The sequence below is a fragment of the Leiobunum rupestre genome, chromosome 4, assembly GCF_980474605.1.
Source record: "Leiobunum rupestre chromosome 4, qqLeiRupe1.1.hap1, whole genome shotgun sequence".
NCBI classification, from domain to species: Eukaryota; Metazoa; Arthropoda; class Arachnida; order Opiliones; family Sclerosomatidae; genus Leiobunum; species Leiobunum rupestre.
This window is the reverse complement of record NC_143387.1, coordinates 36,377,808-36,401,610: the sequence shown is the minus strand read 5'-3', so window position 1 is coordinate 36,401,610 and position 23,803 is coordinate 36,377,808. Positions and strand designations below refer to the sequence as shown.

The 23,803-nt window shown below is 35.3% G+C and overlaps 1 protein-coding gene across 1 annotated transcript; it reads right to left on the bottom strand.

Annotated features, from left to right (window-relative positions):
• Positions 1-1,714: 1,714 nt before the first annotated feature.
• On the bottom strand, positions 1,715-22,727 carry LOC149947612 (tetratricopeptide repeat protein 39B-like). The gene is made up of 19 exons (XM_090172159.1): positions 22,497-22,727; positions 17,069-17,189; positions 16,678-16,709; positions 16,465-16,581; positions 15,801-15,876; positions 13,557-13,686; positions 11,340-11,472; positions 10,017-10,116; positions 9,738-9,803; positions 9,222-9,333; positions 7,215-7,282; positions 7,086-7,145; positions 6,931-7,022; positions 6,704-6,865; positions 5,910-6,027; positions 5,351-5,459; positions 5,160-5,274; positions 2,552-2,668; positions 1,715-2,478 (listed from the first exon to the last, which is right to left on the bottom strand). Exons 1-19 carry the CDS (start codon positions 22,556-22,558, stop codon positions 2,316-2,318), a joined length of 1,953 nt encoding a protein of 650 aa, XP_090028285.1. The 5' UTR covers positions 22,559-22,727; the 3' UTR covers positions 1,715-2,315.
• Positions 22,728-23,803: the final 1,076 nt, after the last annotated feature.

Sequence of the window (23,803 nt, the reverse complement as noted above, 5' to 3'; positions counted from 1 at the left end):
ACACCTTTTGGGAACCGCTGCTCTAGTTGAATCTCTCGTATATCTTCATTTACTAGTCAGAACACCTATAACCTGCCGATTGTATTGATTTGGACGAAAGCGGCACTGGTATTTCCATAAGTGCATCTATTTCTTTACGCTAATTATGCTCGCGGGAATGGGAAAGAGCTTGGTACGTTTCTTTTAGACGCGATGACATTTCTCAGAGTGCTTTTACGCAATTGGTATTATTTTGAGGGCTGCGTAGGCTTATATTGACAGCGCATCTCCTACACTATCATTAGATCAATTTAGTTATACATATGCTGAACTAAAATTTATTATATCTATTTTACATAATTTTAACAATGTACTTTATGGCTTTCGGCGATTTTTACACGAATAATACTTTTTGATCATGGTCTTTCGAAGGCGTATGCCCATTTGGTTCATCGTCATCTTACTCATTTCTCGTCACATTTAGATAAATTTCGAAAGTAATGCTGGTTAGAACCAAATCATATTTTTAAGTAGTTCGTATTTTTGTACATTTAACACAAAACCTACAAAACTAGGCAAGCACGTTTTCTTAAGTTATTCCTGTTTCAAGCCAAATTGTGAGAGCCGCCATTTTGAACCAACCATGTCCGGAAACACTGCTATCATGGGTTGCGCCTGTAGTTACGTAAAAAATATAATTTCTTTTTTAATTTGGTATTTTCTAAATCGCCAACCAGCAGATCCATTTTTCTGTATAAATTAAAGGTAGTCTACGAGATGAGATTATTTTTCAAAATATAGTATTATTAAAATTTTAACTTATAACAAAGTCTATACATATTAAGCGCAAGAAAACACGTAAAAATTTCGGTTTTTAAAGATTAATCAACATTTACTTTAATATTCTATAATTTCCTTAAATTCAACTGATGCTAATCTCAAAAGAGCGTTAGCAGACCCGCAGCGCCGATAATCTCATTCTTGGAAGAAAATATCGATTTTGATTATAAACATAATTATTTAATTTTACATTTATTACCGAATTATTAACAACATTAAAAATCTAAATGAACGTCCTTATCGTAAACCAACAATTTCGAAAATATATTATTTAGATATTGCTATTTGTTAAAATAATTACATGTCGGTAATTTCGAGTAACTAATCAAGCGGTATCTTTCATATTGACCGCAGTCCGCGAGAGCCATATCACTTTAAACCCATTTACCCTAGTTTAATTGCGGGGACGTAAAACATTCTGTAATGATCATTTCTAAAAAATCTCCGCTTTATCATACTTGTAGTGCATTGAAGAAAAAATAGATGCTTTTATTTTGTCAAAATAAGAACTGATAGATTCCAAATCTAAGTGCCTATATATTTCTGTAGTACAGAAACTAATCACCGAAATTGTCGCGAAGTACAAAAAGTTGTAGCCACATTTTTATAAGTTGCGCTAATGAACTCCCTTTTAGTGTCATGGTATCGTTAAAGTACTAAATCAAACCTTCCCCATTTATTCCTTAAATAAAAGCGAGTCAAATTACTTTTTCATACGAGAGATTACGCGTTGTATCCCTCCGCCGTATGGTAAAGCGCCACTGAAACTAATTTTAGTTCTACTTCAATATAGTGACTGTACCCAGAAACGTACCCCTTTAAGCGTAATTTTCATTATCATTCATTCCCGATTCTTCGACGTTTATTTAAATTTAATTTGAAGGTATCGTTATAAATTCTAACACCGAATAAGCCAGCGAACATTCAAAGATAAAAATAAATGAACTTCGAAATATTTCGCGTCAAACATACTTTTCTCGCTCCATACTAAAACGCAAAAATATTTTAAATTTACACGTTACTTGATTAGGAAGACTTTCGTATAATATAGTACCGACTTGTACCGTATTTTGTCAGTATATCAACACTATAACGATCGAAATATAACGAACATTGTATATTTCATTAGCTGATGTAGGGGATCTTTATTAAACGACACTGGGATTTGTATATTATAATCAATGGCCGTTGGAAAATGGTTTACGTTTTTAAACGACACTAATATTTCTAAAGGAACAACGGATTTAGAAAAATTATATCGACGGTAACGGGTAAAAGACTACGACCTTTTAACTCGGTACGTTAGCTTAAAAATACTTACTATCGTTAACAACATAATGAGAATATCGCGTTGTTAATAGTCAAAATATATAGATACATATTCTTGAAACTACTATAAATTATGTACAAGTCGCGAATGCGTCTACCCTATACAGATCACATGGTTTTTCTTTTTGTTCTATATGTATATTCTTGAAGTATTAAATATGACGAATTCAATCGACAATTTTGAGATCGGCGAAGGGGTCGTTGGCGTCCATGGCGTGAACGGGCGTCGACGGCGAAGAGTCGCCTCCTCCTTTGCCTTTCACTTGCCTCATGGCCGAATGTACCCTGAAGTGCAGTATCGTTTCCAAAGGATAACCGTGATAGTCGTGTCTGGAATGGCAATATTAGTATTAGGGGTGGTTCGGCGTTTAAGAGCAACCGAAATCTATAAATGAACTTTCACCTGGAAGAATCCAGAAGGGTCCTCGCCTCTTGTAGCCGGCCATCTTCTAGCTCAATCAGGCCGAGTTCAAACATGGCGAAAGGAACTAAGTACGCGTCGTCCTCGATCATCTTTTCGCTTTAAATTTCAAAAGCAAAAATTTTCATTATAAAAATATATATATAATAAAACCGGCGGCAGTGGCGTCACTAACAAGGAGACATCCCGAAGTGTTTATCTCCGATTTTTTTCAAACTCGGGGGTTGAGTAGACCTTCATGTACCTTGAAAGCTACTAAAGGGAAAAGTTTCAATGGCCATTCGTTTTGTCGTGGCAACCAAAAATGTTTTTCACAACTCAAACCAGAGGAGACGGTAGTCCCCACAGCAAGGGCCGGGAAAGTGACTAGCTTTTCGAGACCGAGTTAGTATTATCCCGAAGCAACTAAGAGCCGATTTCAGCCCCTTGTATCTCCTCAACCAAGCAATATACCATTGGAAAGACCCGGCGCATACGACAAACATACAATAAATCTATAAATCTAGGGCTGTTATGCTAATAATGCGACGTAGTTCAAAGATAGCCCAAATGTCAAAAAAAACTTTAATCTTCTTCTTCTTGCAAAAACTACTAATCCGATTTGCATAAAAATTGGTGACCACCTTCCACCTGCTTTCCCATTGTGGCGTTCCAAAGGATAAGTCTCAGTGCCTAACCGTCGTCGCGTTGATGAGGAAAAACTTTAGCCCCACCTCAATATTTTATAAAATTTTTGAATTGCGTCCAAACAGAACCTGCTTGTTTCCGTGGTTTCGTGTCTCCGCTATATCTACAAATGTATTATCATAACGATTTAGACCTAAACTATAAAACGCTTCGTCACGTTTCAATTTAAAATAGTATTTACAATTTTTATTTAATATACATTCTCATATAATAAGAAAAGCTTGTCATAACTCCCACTATATTTTTTTAGCTGAATAATTTGAATACATATTCAATATTATTTTTATTTAGCTGAATAATTTGAATATTCAATAGTATTATTGAAATACTACAAGACGTGCCAGGTAAGAAATTGCAAAATGGTTAGCGTACTTTTAGAATCTAAAATCATACAATTTTCCCCTACACGTTTGTTTAGGAGGGGGGGGGGGGGTTAGCTTAAACTCTATTGTCTCAACATTATTTAATTTGGGATGTGGAAGTTTTACGATCAGATTTCCAAACCGCAAAGAAAATTATCTCGCGTTGTCTAATTCAATTAAGTATTAGAGAGGTCTAGGTCCCAATTTCCCAAAGTTTCGGGTTGATTGTTTGCCTTTCTTATGGGAATTTATCTTTTTTTACAATTAAATTTCCCGACACAAATATGCTTATAACTATAGTATAATATTAACTATAAATCTACCGGGGTGGAATAGTGGTTAAGGCGGGGTGGCAGAGTGGTTAATAGTTCTGGAACTACAAAAATATATGAAATCTAGCCAAAAACCTGAAGGTTAAAATTCGCAAGGTTCTCTGCCCATGCGTCCTAATGTCTCAGCCCATGAACGTCGTGAAATCAAACCATGGGGTAGGTCTTAAATTATAAATACGGACTAGTTCTATATGGGCCTGTTCATAACCGCACCAATTTGATTGGTGTTTAAGGGGAGGAGCTTACGGTTAGAGCGCGAGGTGGGTTGGCAGAAATGTTAAGAATCGTCTCAACCGAATTATTCTCATTAAATATAAATAAATACATTCTTATTAATTTAAGGAAGCAACTAGTCATGAGAAGTTTCCTTGTATCTTTTCCTCTTCGAAACTTGAGCGTTGCTCTAAATAGAGGCTAGATTTCAGTCTACAACGCGGCATCATTTATTTGGATATGCCAATTTTGACAACAAAATGTTCACTTATCGTAAATCGTCTGTCCCGCCTAGCTTTAAACAGTTATAACTTTAAATCCCACATACCGCGAAAACGGTTTCACATTTCCGCATTTGTGGAGGAAAATGAACCCAAATTTCATGTTTTTTTACGAATTAATTATTTCTCGAGTTGTTGAAAATTCCGCGCCAAAATTTCCCTTTGATAACCAGTAAATTCCCAATAAGGACCCGTGTCGTGACTTTAGATTTTAACCAAACCCGTTTCTTGTCACGAAAAGCAAAATCGTAAATTTGTTTTGAAAGGTACGCAAGACGACGGTTATTTTAAAATTACTTTTGTCCTTTCATAAACTAATCCCTGACCTAATTCCAAGACGACATTTAAGTGTCGCGTGTATATTGTTTCATAATTCTGGGGGGTCAATTTCTTGTTTATACCGGATTGAGACTATCCTTAAAAATCAACCATTTAGTTAACTACGGATTTTTGGCCTTTTCCTCTAGTATAGAGGCTGTTATTTTCGCACCTGGTGTATGAGGTGGTGAAGGTGAATAATACAGTGGAAGCTATAATCAACGAATTCTCTTAATCAAAGGGGTAAAATCCAGATGCTAGGAGGAAGAGGCTACTATTGTGGCTGTGCCATCTTGTTTATATTGAAATATATAATATACAAAATAAGTTTGTTTAACTAAATCCGGTTTTATCAGACTCGTCTGTCAAGGATGTAAATGAGAGAATGTAATCTTACTGGGAAATGATCTTGTTGAAACAGTCCTGAGCTTTGGGAATGTTGTTTAAGTGTTTTAGACACATGCCACGAATCAGCAACGCCAGAGAATAATCCTCCACGTTAAGCTCGGTGACTAAATTGTTAGAAAGCGATTAAACATTCTATTAATTGGTAGAGTTAATTATAGAAATTTTGTTTTTTTTAATTACCCTCTTTGCCTTCCGTGGGCATTGACGTGTCGACTAAGTTTAAGATCTTTTTAACGAGATCTGGCGCATTTCCAATCATCGGGAAACTGTTCCAAACGTACATCAATTCCTAAATCAAATATATTTAAGTAAGAAGAAATTTGAAAAGTTAGTAAGTTTTCCGTTTTTCGAAATGAGACAATTTACATTTCCTACAGACGGAAAACTATGTTAAATATCATATTATTTTTGGAAATAGCGCGCGAATAAAATATGATAGGGTATATTATAAACTAAACATTATTATACATTCAAATACTCCGCGTGCATTACCTACATTTTAAGAATTAGGAATAACTTAAAGAAATTCAAATTTTCTTGACAATCTATTTTATTCGCGCTACTGACCCAGATAGAGGTTAGTTTTAAACTGAAGGATAAGTAAACAAAGAGCCCGCAGCATTCCAATACGCTCTTAGAAATTGTAGGTGACGCTTTCGTCATCCCAAAATTAAAGTTTATTTAACCACATTCCGAGATTTTTGGGAACTTGACTAATTTAAGAAATATTGTAACTTACCAAGGCAGGGAAAAGTAATCGTTTGTCCTGAGCAAAGAATTTGTTGGTTTTTCGAACGACGAATTTTTCGATTGGCAATGACTTTCCAGCCAGTCTTTGCTTCAAACTGGGTACTTTCCTGTTGTTTTTAAATTAAGAGATAAATTGCTATTTTTAAACACTGGTTAATTATCAACGGTTATTTAATTATCAACGATTAGTATCGCGTAATTTCCCGGCATAAGTTTAATTTACTATTATTTAAACAGTCAGTGGCGGATACAGAAAAAACTCAAGGAAGGGGGGGCGCTAAAAGGCATCTTGAGCTATGTGTGTAATAACAAATCAATTCATCAAGTCACATGCTTGGTGCTGGGTCGCCCGCGTCAAGGGGGGGGGGCGCCCCCCATATGCATCCGCCACTGTCCACAATGGAAAAATTGGGTATTCATTTAATCTTTTTTCGACTATTAACAAAATCTTTTTTTAATAACTTCGTTCTATTTAAAACTGACTTTAAGACTTATTAAAGGGAATATAACCTGCAAAGCCATCTTTATGGAAGACCCCTTCAATATTCCAAATTTCCCTGCACAGTGGCGCCAAACATTTCTAATGCCAAAGGCAAGAGCGGTCAAAGCTGCAAGCGTTGGTGTTCCACACCAAATACCTGAGGTTATATTCCCTTTAATTAAAGACTTATTTATAATAATAATAGTAAATTAAACCAATCGGTAAATTACCCATTTATTTACCACCGTAACGTTTTACACGAATGTATTTAAAACGCCAAGAATAAAAATACGTGTATTTACTTGAATAATGTTTCGATTTCTTCCGTGAGTTCCGGTTTGCCTTCTATGGATTGCATATACAGCATGGACCCGTACACGTAGGTGTACACCGCCGGCGACCACCGACATTCCTTTCGTAAATTATCCGAGCTTTTGCCAGAATTGTACCAATCACATTTAAAGCTAAAAAAACAAAAAATTAATTCGTGTTTACTCTAAGAGAATATTAATTACATTCTTAAATATACCTATAACACCACAATAGTTCCCAATGACAGAGATAATGAAATTGCCGCCATTCCGACTGAGTACTGATGGATTGATGAAGAATTGAGATTGCCTATAATTAATAATTAAGATAATTAAGATTAATCCAATTTTAATATAGAGCTCGTTTATGTACACTGTCAATCTTTCCTTGAATTTGTTTTAATCTTCCGTGGAAAAAAAGCCACAAAGCTCCCTTGGTTAAAAAAATAATGAACAGTTAGTCAAGACAGTTCCAATTCTCAAATTTATTGCGTGTACAGACTTTTGGGTATTTCGGTAACATGTTCCTCAGGATTTCTTCCGATCCCTTAATGTCTCCATCGCCGTTTCCTTTAATTAATTTTTATCTCGACTTTAAAAACATGTAGACCGGGTGTAATATCAAGAATGCTTTTGGGTGAACAGAGAATACGCAGCCACAACTATAGCCGGTTTTGATGACTCCCGGAAGTTATTATCCGCCTACAATGATTATAAGCAGTGTCTTTCCCGTTACGGGAAGACGGGAAACATCACACCATAAGGAGACTACAACGATTTTGTTCAAACTCGGGGAATTGGTAGACCTTCATGTAACTTGAAAAATCCTAAAGGGATTTTATTCAATGAACAACGGGTTTGCCATGGCAACGAAAAATGTTTTTGACAACATAAAATGGAAATTTTCCCATTGAAAATAACATGGGATTTTGACCGATTCCAAGTCCCTGTGAAACATTTTACAAAATTGAAAAAAAAAATTAAAATACCAAAATTATAAAACAATTGATAAAAATTATTTTTTTTCACAGGGAAATCGGTCAAAATCCCATGTTATTTTCAATGGGAAAATTTCAATTTTATGTTGTCAAAAACATTTTTCGTTGCCATGGCAAACCCGTTGCTCATTGAATAAACTCCCTTTAGGATTTTTCAAGTTACATGAAGGTCTACAAAATCGGTGTGTAACACCTCGGGTAGTCTCCTTGTAAGAAAGGCTAATACACACAAATCACCTAGGATTGGGTGTGTATTATTTTCACGTATGGTGTTCGCCGCCGCCGCTGTCATGGGCGCCGTAGGTGTTCGCGTGATCAGGGCCGGATTAACCAATAGGCCGAATAGGCCTGGGCCTAGGGCACCAAGCCTACAAGGGGCACCAAGAGGGATCGAAAAAAAATAAAAGTACAAAACTTTAATCATTTGCTTTTCACAAAATATTTTCCGGAGTAATTTTAGTAAATGCGTCCACCCCTATGAACCAAAAACGTTTGATTGCCACATTCTCTAACGGACTGCCGTCTAGCCCCTGACGACATACTAAATCTGGCAGAAAAATGAATTTTCCTTCCATTTCTCAATTATAAATTGAAGAAGCGCCTAGCTCGCTTCGCTCGCTATTGAAAGGGGACACCAAAATTAACTTGAACCTAGGGCCCCAAAAAGTCTTAATCCGGCCCTGCGCGTGATTTATCGCGGCACGTTAAAGGTACCAAGACACATGATACGTCAATCAATTGCAAATATCATGCCCTCGCCGGCATTGTTAACATTTGTGAGAACGGGGGCCCCGGAATTGGCGATTTCATTTCTAGCGATTTTCGACTTCAAATGCACATCACTTTTTTAAATTAAGACCGAATTTGTTGTAAATTATATTTTTAGTTAACTTCTACTGATTATTTCTGAACTACATTTTTGGTTGCATTAAGAAATTTTAAGATTTCTGGCCAATTCGCGGGACTCAACCGACCCGCGTACGCGCCATTGTTATATTTGAATTTACCAATTGTAGATTTTATAAAATGTCTTTACGCTTGCCCAACTTGTAGAAATGTTGCCCTGGAATAGTTCAGCCAATGCCTAAGAATGAGTTCAAAAACTCATTATTTTGAGAGAAAACGGATCCACAGCTGAAGCGGGAGGCAACATTTCAACAATATGGCCAAGGTTCTTTTATAAAAAGAACTATTGTTGCAGGCGCTATCTGACTCCAAAAAGAATGGCTACCTTATTTCCAAAACCAGGTAACTCGAAAAATTATTTTTTGATGAAATAACTCTTAAGCTTGTTTAGTTAATGTACAAGATGATTGGAAATTTTTTAAAATTTAAATTTCATATTTAAAATAAAGTTAAAGTTATCGGGGGGATTGTATGTACTTAAATGTCCGTGACATCGTTTATGTTGGAATCGCTAAGTGAACAGGGTGCTACCCACATACTCTCTGTCAACCTTCATATATTCTTGGTAACATAAACCAAAAATGAACGAAACAATTTAAACTAACCGATAATGTAAGTAACCATCGAGTGATAGGCTACCAAGATTAGAGCGCAAAGCGGTGATCTTAGACCATCTTTCAATGTGTAACCTTCTTCTAAATCCTTCAAACCTAAAGCCTGAAAGATATTTCACAAATTTGACATATTTGAGGTAACGCTGTTTTCGGATAAAACCGGAATAATTAATTGCATTTTAGAATATAGTTATAAATTAAGACATATATCACGTCCTCTTTAAATGACAACAAGCAAATTAGTATTTAAATCGAGTAATATCAAAGCGAGGATGACAAAACTCGGTTTATTTTGGTGACTTCTCATAAAGTCAGTCATCCGTGACACCACTATTTTGTTTCTTTTCAACGTCAGATTAAATCGTGATAAAATTAAATTGAAAAAGATTCTTATTTCACGAAGTTGCGAAGAAGTATTCGAGCGGTTTTAAAACAGAATCGAAATCCTTCGCTCGATTAATTACGATAATACCGTAAATATCTCAGATTAATAACGAAATGCTTTACCCTATTTCCAGAAAATCCTATAAATTCTAGCAGTTTCAGGATTCGACTTGGAAGTTGCGAAATCATCTAAAAAGGGAATGAAATAAATATTAGCATTACAACGCGAAGGAAGTACCCAAAAAAAACCCTCGTTTCCAAATCGCGATTTATAGTCAAATTAATTTGTCGTTTTCCGGTTTTTTTTTTATTAAATCCAGGCGACTATGAAAATATGAAAATGAAATAATGATCTGGAAAAGAGGAGGTAACGCGATGTAGGCTAAATAAAGGTATATTCACCAGGTTGAAAGCCCCGACTCCCATTTTAACACCACTCTCAAAGTGACGTTTTCGTCGCATTTCCGACCAATTTCTGGATTCTAAAATGAGCATGCATTCTCTGCAAATGGAAGTCAATATTTGTAAATTAATTCCAATATATATTTATAATTTATCACGGCGTTATTAGATAAGATGTACGTTAAGACCTAGATAAATAATAATTTTGAATACATTTCCAAAATCTAAGGTGACACGACGAGGAAATATCGTGATAAGTTTTACAGGGTTGCCTCAAAATTTTCAGATTCAAATTTCCTGACTATTCCCTGACCATTTTAAGAGATTTTCCCTGACTTATTAAGGCCAAAATTTTTCTTTTATATTTTACTTTTATCAGAAGTTAATAAATTTAGATGGACTTAAATTTCAGTAAAAAGGTTATTGCAATGTTGAAAAAATTAGCCAAATTTTCAAGGAAATAAATGATAATCGTGGAATTTGTCATAGATCTAGAGTTAAATTACCTTCAAAAAGTGCCAAGATAAAATTGAATTCCCTGACTTTTTCCTGAATTTTTACCAATTCTTAAAATTCCCTGACATTTCCCTGACTGTTAAGGCCCATTTTCAGGGACTCCACTCAAATCTTAAATTTTTTTATGGGAAAAATAGGATTATTTTTCTAAAAATATAGGAATTTATAATACTATTTTTACAAAATTATAGGATTTTATAGGACTATATATGCTATTTAATTTACTAACTTTATGCATTTAAAAACAAAATCTTTATTTAGAGAAATAAATCTTTGATTTTCACTTAAAAAATATAACTAAAATAAAACTATTTAACCATTTTATCATATACTAGTAGCTAACCATGTTAACAATAAAAAAGTATAGACCAGAATGACTTGGTATAGGAATTTATCCTATAGCTATATCTAGCAATTTAACTGAGTGGCTGGATTTGAAATGGGCAAAATATCAAAATTATAGGATTTTATAGACTTTTGGGGGATTTTTCTAAAAATATAGGATGTTATAGGACATTTTTGAAAATATAGGATTTTATAGGAATTATAGGACCTCTGGGGCCCTGCATTTTTAAAATCCCTGACTTTTCCCTGATTTCCCTGACTTGTGGCAACCCTGTTTTACGCTAAATGTGATATGGCCATGTGAAATAAAAAAATATTTGAAAGAGATTTGACGCCAATTAATTTACATCGAAGGGGGGAAATTAACGGCGTCTGTGAAACGCGAAATATTTGTCTATCTTACTTCCTTCTTCGAAATGGGTTACGTAAGTAGTGTATTATGTGTCAGATATTTTTATTTACTTGTACGAGTTGTAACAGGATCGTATCCTCAAACCTCCCTTGACGAAACTAACCAAGCTTTGGTCAGAGACAAAAGTCAGCAGCGCGATTAGCAAAAGACATTCGGCGTAACACAATTCGGCATGAACTTCATCTGACAAAATAAATAAAAGGGATTTAGATTCTTTTCTGATTTCAAATCTTTCACGGATATAATGGATTCGTATAATTAAATCTTAAAAGCTTTATATGGGAAAATGGTTTGAAGGCGTAATGAAAAACCCTACAGTTTACCAAGCGTATAATTACGAGCCAACAATATAGTTTCTTTAATTTAAATTCGGCCTTGGATTTTATGTAATAACGTCTTCGAAGGGGTAACTTAAAAAAGCGATTACTCTACCGGATTTGAATATTAGTTTTATCTTTTTCTGGAGTTACTTTTAAGTCCTATAGTTATTGTTAACAATACATTTATAGGTAAAGTTAATTATTATTTATTTAAAAATTTTATTTTCTGTTTGAAAACATCGAGTGTAATCTGTAGGTTAATTAGTAATTTTTTTTGGTTTTTATATTGATATGTTGTAATAGTGGCATCAACCAATAAGCTGGGTAGACTTAATCCTTGGGACCGGACAGTAAATGGTGAAAATCTTTGCCCGTTGGTATAGGGAAGAAGCGACAGTTTGTTTTGGTAGCAAATGTAACAAAAATAGAAAATTTGTTATAATTGTAATTGACATTTGCTTATTTCACTGAAGAATTCCCGAGAATTCCCAGCCGGGTTCAAAAAAAATATCTGTTTAAAAAACTGTTTACGGCGAAATCAGAAACCATTCGAAAGACTCAAATGGAATCAAATTTCCAGCAAATATCCTCAAGAAAAGGGCTCATGAGTTCCGCCTAGTCGTTTAAAACCACTCCCAAATTCAATTGGCACCTGTGATCGCTTCGAAAATTCTTTAGAGTCTATAAGCCGGGGATTATGTTTCCTATAATTTTGGCTTTAACATCCGCCGATTTCACGCTAATCCACTGGGCGCTTATCAAAATTGACCCCTCGGACAGTTAGTAATGTCTCTTAAAAGTTATTATTTCCAGATCAACCTACCGAAAAAATAGCGGACTTTCAAACCAAATACCGCAAAAGTATTCAAGCAATATGAGGTTGTAATGACTATAATTTCTTCGGTAAATTAACAAAATCGGATATGTAAACAAAAGGGTTAGGTTAAAATTTCGGGTTAATTTTCCGTGATAATATTCGATAATTGTTACTTTGTTAGTGAAAGTTAGCGCGATTCAATAAATCTACACTTCCTGTTATTAAGAATTACGGTAAATGGAAATATTCGCGACCGAATCGAGTCTAGATGGCGTAACTGCGCTAGCTTCTCCGAGGTAGCGCCTATGATCTAGCATTTGCTACAAACAAAATAAAAAGTGCCAAGAACGTTTTTTTCTTAAATAAACTTATCAAAATATAAGCAAACGGTGCAAAAATTATATTAAAAGGCGAGTAACATTATTTTTAAGTCAAATTTACGAATAAAGATGATGAAATTCTAATAGCGTCTGCTTTAGCCGCTACCTATTTAGGTCTCAATTGCGAAGCAAAGGGGGCGTAGCGATAGTTTTCTGTCGCGAATGGACGCGCATTGTAACCCGGCCACCTGAATTAAAGGCTTCAAAAGTCGCTTGACGACTTAGGCCTAAGGTGGTGTCTTGGGTATTAGCCTAGCTGATTATTATTATTATTATTATTATTATTATTATTAGATACGAAACTAATTATAAAAGATCTAGAAGGCTATTTTTAGTTTTCTTTTCGCCTCGACGACATATGTGTCGAAGTACCGCGATAATTCCCATTAAATAACGGTCTTTCATACCTTTGTCGTGGTTAATTTGCAATATTTTGACCGTTGGTGGTTTTTCCAATGTTTACTTTCTTTTGAAAGACTGGCAACAACGTATTTACTAGATAGTGTTTTTAATACTAAGTCGCGGGGAGAAAAAACCAATGAGGAAGTCGGAATCAACTTTCTAGTCAAAATGTATAAAAGTAGGCCAAAAATCAAGGTTGGGGTGTTTCGAAATGTTTCCGAAGAAAACTTCTTCCTCGACTATATCTCGGCATTATTTTATTTCTTTTCTCCCTTTTTTATGAGGGCATTTTGGGGTTCAGGGAGAAAAATGGAGGCGTAATTGGTTATTAGTTGCTAATGCTTTTACCTTCGGAATAACAATTGAAATCGACCCCGCGGATGAGACGAGTGACGTAGGCCATAGCGTTCCTGCGCCTCCTACTGTTGCACACGTCCACCGCTTGGTGGAGCGCTTCCAAAGCCGCTTCTATATCACTCTGAAAAATTAAACCGTATTTTATGAAATTGAAAAATAAAATTCAATTTCTATTTTTTCAGTTTTCGTGCAAACATCGAATGGTTTTACTGTCATTTTACGTAGAATAAATATATTACGTTTGCGTATTAAATATGATATGGGAATATTTTGAATGTACCGTAAAATATGCACTTGCTATGGGTATCACAAATTTTGAATTTATAGTGCAAAACTGCAAATGGTGACTCTGCACCCCACACAAGGAGAACGCAACCCGTCAAAAGTCGTGCATTTTCTCGCGTACATTTTTCATTGGTTAGACGCTTTAGCGCCTGCTACCGTCGGAAGGGGAAAATTCGGAAATTGTCTTCCCCCGCCCGTAAAACTTTCAGCGTAAAGTTTCGTCCAACGAAATTTGTACACAACATTGCGTTGGTGTGTTTAAAGGCTAGCTGCGTTCCTCTTGTGTTTTTTGCTTAGGCCAAGCGCTCACTGCTCTTCGTAACGTCTACGTACTACCTTCCACAAGCCTTTGCTTCGTAACGGAGACAATGCCTTGTGGAAGGCAGGACGGATACGAAACGGAGAGTCAGTGGGCGCATAGCCTTAGGTGGAATCTTGTTGAGGTTCATCGTAAAGAAGATAATGGAAAATTTGAATTAGATATATAGGGAGGCACCAAAATGTTTGAAGTGCCACAAAAAGTCTTAATCCGACCCTAAATGATTAGAGGCTGCGTTATTATTTAAATGAATTTTTGTGGTAATTAAAATTTACAAAACGTTTATTTGGATGTAACGTTCTTGCAGAAATATTTTACAATTCATTTTCCCGGAAATGTAATATTATTCGTGTTCAGACTAGAACTTTAGAACATTCTTCGACGTTGTTTTAAGGATCGGATCATATCACGCGTGACTTTCCTCGGGTCTACAATCACCGCTTCGCTGCGGGCCATTAGAAACGCGTCAAATAATTCAGCGAAGTTATCGTTAAAGGCGGGAAGATCTCAACGGACCGAAGGAAAACAATTTCGTGAAAAAAAGTAAACGTTTCGCCAGACAATTAAACCTTCAAATTCGTAACCTGCCGTAATAAATTGTTACAAACAAAAGATAAATATAGTGACGTAATAGTCGTTCATTTCCATTTTAAAGGAAAATTGAGAGTTTTTAGGAAATTTACTATCCATCAGATAAAATGATTTGACAATAAAAATAAGTCGGTTCTTACGGCTGAAATTTTGATACTATCTGCGTATCTGTGTTAGTTACGCTACAAACTAGTCGTAACGTCTTTAAGAACAGTGGTTTTCAACCTTTATTTTCCCCGAAACCCTTCGCTATCAGAATTAAAATCCGCGGAGCCCCGCAAATTTTAGGAATAAAATATTATATCCCGGGGGTCGGTGGTCAAAGCCCCCCACGTTTGGAAATTCAATTTTTGAGAGCCAAAACGCCCCAGATTTCAAACATGATTTTTTTAATTATAAAGAAATAAATTATTATTCATAAACAAAAATGCAGAATTATCAATTTATTAATCAAAACATCACAAATATGAAGTAGAATAGACTAAATTAAATAGAAGTGAAGAGAAGCACATTGTGAAAAACTAAATGAAAAGAGACTTAAAACGGTTTTAAAATTCACAATTATTTTATTTAGATTTGTAAAAATCCCTGAAGGAGTAACAGTTCCTCCGAAACGTAGGATTTTTTAAATAAATTGTGAATTTTAAAACCGTTTTAAGTCTCTTTTCATTTAGACTAAATTAGATAGATTATAAATTTGTTATTTGGGTTTTAAACTTTTTCTATATTTTTTTTAAGCTGGAGCCATCTCGCGGAACCCTGGGATTCAGCGGTACACAGGTTGAAAACCACTGTTTTAGAAGACGAATTTTCGATTAACACTCCCTTTAAGTATAAAAGATTTCGTGTGATTGTTTCGCAGCTCTAGAGCAGACCTGGGAATTGGGTATGGGTAGTCGAAGATTAGCACGCGATATCGATAATGAGAGTAGCCGTGTGTTTTCGCGTTGCGTCGTGCGTAGATATTACGACGCGTGTGATAGTGGCGTGGGCGTTTCGCGTCGTGTACCCTTGTAAATATCAAAACGTAGCAAACTCACAGCTTCCAGAGTCAGAACAGCTTGCATGAAGAGGATAGTTCCTTTCCCCAAGGCATGGTACATGCTCACGTGGGACCTAATCATACAAGCGGAATTGCGAAGAAAAAGAAACAAAAAATACAAGAATCAGACGTGTTTCCGCTAAGAATATTGCAAAAAAGTATAAAATACTTCTTGCTATTATTGTTTCGGAAGTTATCGTAGGAAATGAAGCGTGAACCTCGCTTGGGAAACCCCAAATTATACCTGCCGGTTTTCTGTATATACATTATTTTTCTATACTAATTAACATAACGTAAATATATCCGGGGTGCCGTTTTTGTAGAGAATGCAGTAACGAGATCGAATTATATTTTAAAGTTTAGACAGCTCAGCACGAGGAAACACATTCAAAGTTGCGTTATTTTGTAAACTGATGATTTTTAAAAATACTTTCAATAAGACTAACAATTTAGAAAACGACCTTAAACTCAGATAAGATTTTCGGGTTAATTTCGAGCATCACTTAAGAAAAATTGGAAATTTTTTGAGTGTTCTCTAAAAAGTTTCATTTCTCGTTATTAAACCAAATGCGAGTAAAATATCGTGTATGAAAAACAATAAGCTTATTGATAAATTCGGTGTAAATTTCCGAGAGACAGATGAATTTAGGTCATTAGATTACCATTGCTTCATCAACGCCATGGCGTCATTGAAATGATTGTTGAGGAACAAATCGAGCGCTTCCGAAGCCTTTTCCATAGATACATCCAATACGGGACACACATCTTTTTCGGGCGCTCTGCAAATTATCGGATAACATTAACACGTTTAAAATAATCGAGCCTTTCTCAACTCAACCAATAACCAATTTGAAATTCGCGCCGTTATCACTTACTGAGATAATCCGTCGACCGCATCTTCGAACGTCTGTAATAATAAACGCAAATGAGCACTGTTGATTAAGCTATTGGCGAATAGGATGATTAAAATGTGTTATAAATGTTCGTACAAAAGGTTGGTCTTAAAAGACGGGAATTTAACATTAAACGAAATGGTATAAATCCGCGGTCAAAAAGCGGATTAAGATTTGACAGTCACGCGTTAGTTTTTCGGTTAGCGGCGTACGCGAAATTATATTGCGATGAAATATCGCTTTTAGCGGGTCATCGGAAAACGTTATAAGACTCGTAGTGGAAGTAGAAGTTTCTCATACGAGCGCGGGAGGGAACGGTATTGGCGGCGAAAAAGAGTATCGCGGAGAGGGATATTACGAGAAGGTCGCTTACCTCGTCGTCGCTGTCGCCGGCAGCCATTTTCGAATGTCCGTTTAGCATCAGGCCCGCCATCTGTTGGTCGTTGCGCGATTTAAACATAACGTCCTCCAGCAGCTCCGTTTCCACGATGCTCCTGGTAAACAATAAAAAAGAACGGAATTAAGCTTCGTTCTTCCCCTTTTATCTCCAGAGAGAATTAATAACGAAACGGGCCTTATCTAGCTCGACTTTTCGCGGCGAGCTTATAGGCTGTTGGCCTAAGGCCCGTAGGAAAAGCCGGGTAACGTTATAGGATAGGCGATCGATACGTTCGGCTTCTGTAGCGATGTCCTTCAAACCTACGCCTTTTCTCTTGGCTTCGTTTGTAAATAAATTAAACGAAGAATACCAAAGTTTTTTCCATTTTTATGGAAAACGATGTCCCCGGCGCGGTTCCCAGCCTCATTTTTGAGCCGTACGTCCGGGAATTCGAACTGGATAAAAGGAGTTGTTGACTTAACCGAAATAAATATCGTTTCAAATCTATGTGGAGCACTGTTTACGCTTACTACACTCGTAACCTTGGAAGTTGAAAGATCATAAAAGATCGCGTTGTCTGTCGTTTATTGCCCATGTATAAATATATTTTGTAAAAGTATTTTTTGGCTCTCTCGAGTTTTCCTATTTAGTAGAATATGTAACGTAATCACTCATAAGTATGCCATAAAAGCATTTTCGATACTGAAACCTTGTTCACGCGATATGACGTAAATTACGTCACTTACAATTCCGTGACGAAATACGCGTCATCAACTTTACTGATGGGAAACGGAAGTTAGTGAGAATTCCCAGCGCGTTTCTGGCTTTGCCCATGTCAAGTTTAGCTCGTGCGTCGCGAGTCACAAGATTCATTCCATGGTAACCTTTTCAATAGCGCAAGGATTATAAGCATTTTTGCATTTTTGGGTCCGTTTAATGTATGTTCCGTGTGAAACAAGGTCTTATTGAATTTTTTTCAATGGAAATGTTATACAGAGGCATACTTATGAGTAATTATGTTACATATGTTAGTAGTAATAGGACATTTGAACGCGTATAACAAACGTAAAATAAAATTAACCATTAATCTGGTATAGCCGTGTTTATTTTCTTTTTTTAATCACGATCAAAATTATCCAGCTAAAAATTACGTAATTTAAAAACAACAATGAAAAGGGATAAAAAAGCTAAACCCTAAACAAATTTTAAGAAATTTAACAGCTTACATAATAAGGCTTCGAGCAAACATAAAGACGCGAGTTTATGTTTGCTCGAAGCCTTATTATGTAAGCTGTTAAATTTCTTAAAATTTGTTTAGGGTTTAGCTTTTTTATTATAGATTAATCTACTTATTCGCGTATTTAATCATCCTTTGCAATGCAGTCCATAGCCGTATTTCCTTTCAACATAAAAACAACAAAACAGGCAGTAAAATAAGAAAGCAAAATTAACATACACGCTTTACGGATTCGACATTTTCAAAATAATTACCAAAACTTTATACACTTACTTTTGTATCATACGTTTCCTAATGACGTTGTTTACTAGTTTAATAATATTTTAAATCTGGCGTATTTTAGCAGGCAGTTTAAAGCTATTGAAAAACAAAAGCGGAACAAGCGGGCTTGTCTATCTTGGCTTGGGCTATTTCGGGCGAAGAGCGCGAGTTCCCGTTTCGGAAAGGGGACCACATTCGAGGCAAACATGAACTTGACCCAAACTCGGCGTACAGGGGTTGGGAGGATGGGGAGAGAGGGTATAATAGACGCTCTTGAAAGATACGTGTCACAGCATCTAGAAGCTGGCACTGTATACTTTTCTTAGCTACGGGGGCAAAAAGAGCGCGAAAGTGATAGCGCGAGAAAGATCTATGGCTCGGGCAGGAGGGTTAACACCGTTTTAGAGCTTGACATCCAGAAACGTTTTGGTGGAGATTTTATTAGCAGCCCTAATAAATAGAAATTAAGAGATCATTTCTCTAGTAAAATCACTATAATAAAGGATAATTTAATACTAAAATAGCACTTGTATGTCATAATTAGTTTAATTAGCGTATAAATAATTATAAATTCATTTAGATGGATTTTTCTTATGGTATAAGAATGATACAATATAAGTGTTAAATATATACTTCGTACGAGTGGTCCGGCATTCGTACAAATTCCGTACACTCTAGAGAAAAATGATTTTAGAAATCTTGAAATCAACTTGAAAATCATGAAATATGGTCGAAAATCAGATCCAAAATCTCAAAATTATAGTTTCTGGTTTCTGAAATAACTTTCAAATTATAAATCCCGTACGCCAAGGTTGCAAATGTCGGACCCCTCGATTTCGCATCAATCAACGAATTACTGACTTCACCTTTTTAAAATTAAATTCGTAATTTAAATAATTTAAATAATTTTTTCTGGTTTATACCTGAAAATGCTTGAATTGGAAGTCGGCAATATCCCACAACGGTATTGAATACTTCACAATTCAATTGTTTAATATTGAAGGTAAAAAATCCTTTGTTGATAAAATATAATAAAACCAATTATTGTAACTAAATTTCCTTCTTTAAATGCGTTTTATTTTTTCTAACGAAAATATTTGTTAATAGACGTAGCTTTATTCCGTACAATCTACACGACTACAAGTTATCCCTACACGTTTCTAAGGGGTGGCTTAACCTGTATATTGCTGTTCTTGAAATATTACCGGTAAGAGAATCACATAAATAGTATAATGACGAGGGATTTGACATAATTCGGGAAAAATGTACGAGATTTGTAAATCCAATGGTTTTTTACCTGGATTGGTGTTTTTTTAAAAAATCAACCGATTGGTATTTTGGTAGGGGATTTGTGAATTTTTATCTTGGATTTGTGAGTTTTTCCGATAATTTTTTCTCTAGGACTTGTGAGTTTTTTCCGAGAACTTTTTCTCTAGGATTTGTGAGTTTTTGCCTGAATTAGTGAATTTTTGCTTGAATTTGTGGATCTCCCCCTTGGATTAGTGGATTTTTCTCTTGGATTTAAAGATTTCGATTTTGCTAAGAATTTTGTGGATTTTTGCAACTTTCGGTGGATTTTGTAAATTTAAAAAAAAAATACAAAATCATTGCCGGATTTCTTTTTTCGAAATCTCGCCAATGGGAAAATGCACAATTGCATAGCAAAGTCAAGGGCTATCGCGAATTTGTCTCTTTATAGTTCATTCCGAAATGGCAGCAAAATCGAATCTGGCAGTTGCCCCTATTTATTTGTATTCGAAGGTTCTATTATTTGTTTTCGAAGGTTTTCCCCAACCCCTTTTTTGGAAGTGACGACCCGTATTACGAACTATCACAATTGATTCGGTTCTCCGAGAAATATGGCTGAACAATTCACTGTTTATATTTTTAGAACGCCGAACCAAGCCGCGGATTCTATGGAAAAACGGCGGTGGCATTATTTAGAAATTTTATTTTCTACATTTCATAAATAAACGAACGGTGGTGTTAGAATAGAATTGAACTTTTGTATCAAAGACTGAGAACGTTTCTAGAAAATGGAACGCGTTTTTATAAATTGCCACTTCGCGAAACGTATTTGAAATTTTCTTCTTACAATAGGTTTTTATACTTTTAGTTTTAAAGGGATTTGAGGAAGTTAAGAAATAGGGGAAAAATACCTATATCGTATTATTTAAGCGTACTTAACCTCTTTATTATTTGAAAATATACTTTCATTAGCTAAATAATACCACAAAACTGTGGATTTTTTAAAATAATATCATTAAAAATCATGGCGTCAATTACAAAATGTTTCTTTTTTAAATCTTCTTAAATTTCATAATAATTGCTTAATAGTCAGGTTAAGCCACCCTAGGAAACGTGTATGCGTAACGAGGTGGCTTTTACAAGTATCCGGTCACGTTTTCAAAAGGGTGGCTTAACCTGTCTACTAATTTGTTGAGATGGAGTGAAAGTTGGTAATAAGTAATAACTTCGCGGTAAAAAAAATTAATAATAGTGATTGACTGTCACACAAATTATTAAGGAAAAATCCGGGAGCACGCGTTAGTTATAGTTATTGTCTTGGTTAAAACAGCGTCAATGAAATTGAGAAATTAAGGAGCTACTTAGCTTGTTAATTTACTATTATTATTATTAAGCAATGTATGTAGACTATTTGAAATACAAAAGAAACGTTAATTATTGCTTTGCTTCTCACTCCATAAATAAAAGGGGAAATACTTTCGAGATGACTTGTTTCTGCGCACCTTAAATAAGAAATTGTCATTCGAAATAAATTTATTTCGACGACCATAATTCAATTTCTACTGTCTTTAAAAAGTCACTGCTGATAATTTACATGTCGTCATTTTGTCGTGAGCTATTAGTTTTATAATTATCCTTGGGTTTAAAAGGTTTGCCTTGAAAATAGTTCTATTGTATTTCAAAAAGAGTGAAATAATCAAAGAGTTCTCTAAGTTTATTTTGAAAACAAATTCTAAATGTATTTATGACGATTATTAGAAAGTTACCTCGAAAATAAAAATATCTACCGAATTAACTAAAATATTTAGTTTTTCTGCCGAATTTAATAATTTAGCGATTATTTAAAAACTGGTAGCGTCGTAAAATTATTCATTAAATTTATTTGGTTCTTGATGAATAAAAGAATGTCTGTAAATCTTGGAATCCTGTATTTAAGATCAAATTCACCATGTACACTGATAAATTTGGGTAAATACCCATTTCGTTTTGGAATTTGAATTTTGAAGAATTTCTTTTAGGGATTGGTAGACCTTCATGTAACTTGAAAAATCCTAAAGGGAAATAATTCATTGGGCAACGGTTTTGCCATGGCAACGAAAAATGTTGTTAGTGGAAATCGGTTTCGCAAAAGCAAATAGTAACTTTTTGACTATTGGTTCGTAATCTAATGTGAGTGACTAAAATATTACACTCTTCGTAATCGATTATCGATGTACAAGCCTGTAAGCTTTAACCGTCCTTAAGTGATTACGTAACTGATTACGTATTTATCATTACAAAAATCTGTATTCAGTTCGATGTATCTGTAATCGGTGTAGGACGTTTCAATTTATACATAAAATGAAAAACGTAATCATGGTATTTGATAAATCACGCAATATTAAATACGATCACGCTGTCACGCAAATGTTTTAAAAATGTAAACAAAGTTTTATAGCACGTTTTTTCCCCCCCTGGTCGATAAATACACCCTTTAGGGGCTAAATGTGTAGCTTCGAGATGAATTGGTCCTTGGAAATCGTATATCTCATCGTTATCTGCCTCGGCAACGAAATTATCCTCAATTAGCACTTTCTTAACGGTATACCAATAGCACTACGTCTTTTTTATCTTAAGGGTTTCTCCGAAGGGTATAAATCTAAAACGAGGAAGGAAGTCCCTTGAAAGTGAACTTACCTGTAGGCGTTGGTAGTCCTGCAGGGAGAACATATCGCCACGGGTGTCGCGGCGGTGGACATCGTGGCAGAAGCGGCGATTTACGCGCGTAAAGTATATTCGTAATAAACGAGCGAACGGCGGACACAATGATGGCAAATCAAAGGCGAATTTCCGGGGGAAAGAGAGGGATTCGTGGAAAACAATGCTTAGCTTTTAAAAGACCGAAAACCAAAACACAAACTCCAAAACAACGGGCGGAGGAAGGATGACCCGGCTGATATCGGGCGCGTGTACGCCAGTTCTTTAGCCCAGAAACCTTTAAAAAGTCAGCGCGTAGACTCAATTCGCGTAAACTTATCGCATTCAAAACGATGACCTATTAAAGTGACGTCACGACGAGGAAAACGCCGAGTGAATATAACCAGAATCAAACCGCAAAGCGCGCTGAACGCGAAAGGAAGAGACTCTGGTTTCATCCGCCGCGGAATCAGCGGTTACCAGCCCATTTGGCTTTTACGTGATGTCTCTTAAGCTGGCAACGGCTCAATGCGCCAAAACGCATCGAGGCCACCAATTCGTGTAATTTGCGGGAAGCGAAATAAATTTAAAATTTTGTTTGTTTAATTTCTTTTTGTAACCATATTTCAGGCGGTTTTTACTTAAATACCTTTTTTTTTACACCAATAATACTATAATATTCGCTGAATTATCACAAATGCTTTATCGCGTCAGTTCCGACCACACAGTCTGTCCTTTTCGACAAATAAATATATGTATTGTTTAATTAAATTTTATTTTGTTTATATATTAGAACTTCAACTTGTGTATAGATTAATTTGGCATTTAACAATAAAGATAACGTTTAAGATATACACTATAAGACTTTAAAAAAAGTCTTATAGTGTACATCTTAAACGTTGTCTTTATTTTGAAATACTACTTTATTTTGTTTATTGGTAACATTTAGTTTTTTGCAATGTAAATTTAATGTAAATTTAGTAATTTAGGCGTTCCTCCCATCTTATACCCTTTGAGACGAGGCTTATAGAAAGCGTTAATTAAATAAACCTAACCTAAGTTTATTTTTCACCACATTTCAGTATAAAAAGTTAAATTTAGTGTACTAAATTGGGGTCTAAACTCGATTTATAATATTAATCCAAGTTATAATTCTCTAATAATGTTACCCTACGAAATTTCAATGGACAACAAACTAGTTGCTTATTCGTTACACTGTTGATTCTTCTACTTCCGCTTCGTTTTAACACTTTGATTTTTTATGTCACGTAGTATAGTAGTCGAAAAGAAATTAAACTAAAAAATGA

What these genes read in the sequence shown, in the direction of transcription:
- LOC149947612 (XM_090172159.1), bottom strand. Translation starts at nt 22,558, where the DNA reads ATGTCCACCGCCGCGACACCCGTGGCGATATGTTCTCCCTGCAGGACT. An exon ending in CTGTTCTGACTCTGGAAGCT is followed by an intron (nt 13,687 to 15,800) that starts GTGAGTTTGCTA and finishes TTAATTTTTCAG; the next exon opens with AGTGATATAGAAGCGGCTTT. An exon ending in TTTCAATTGTTATTCCGAAG is followed by an intron (nt 11,473 to 13,556) that starts GTAAAAGCATTA and finishes TTATTTTGTCAG; the next exon opens with ATGAAGTTCATGCCGAATTG.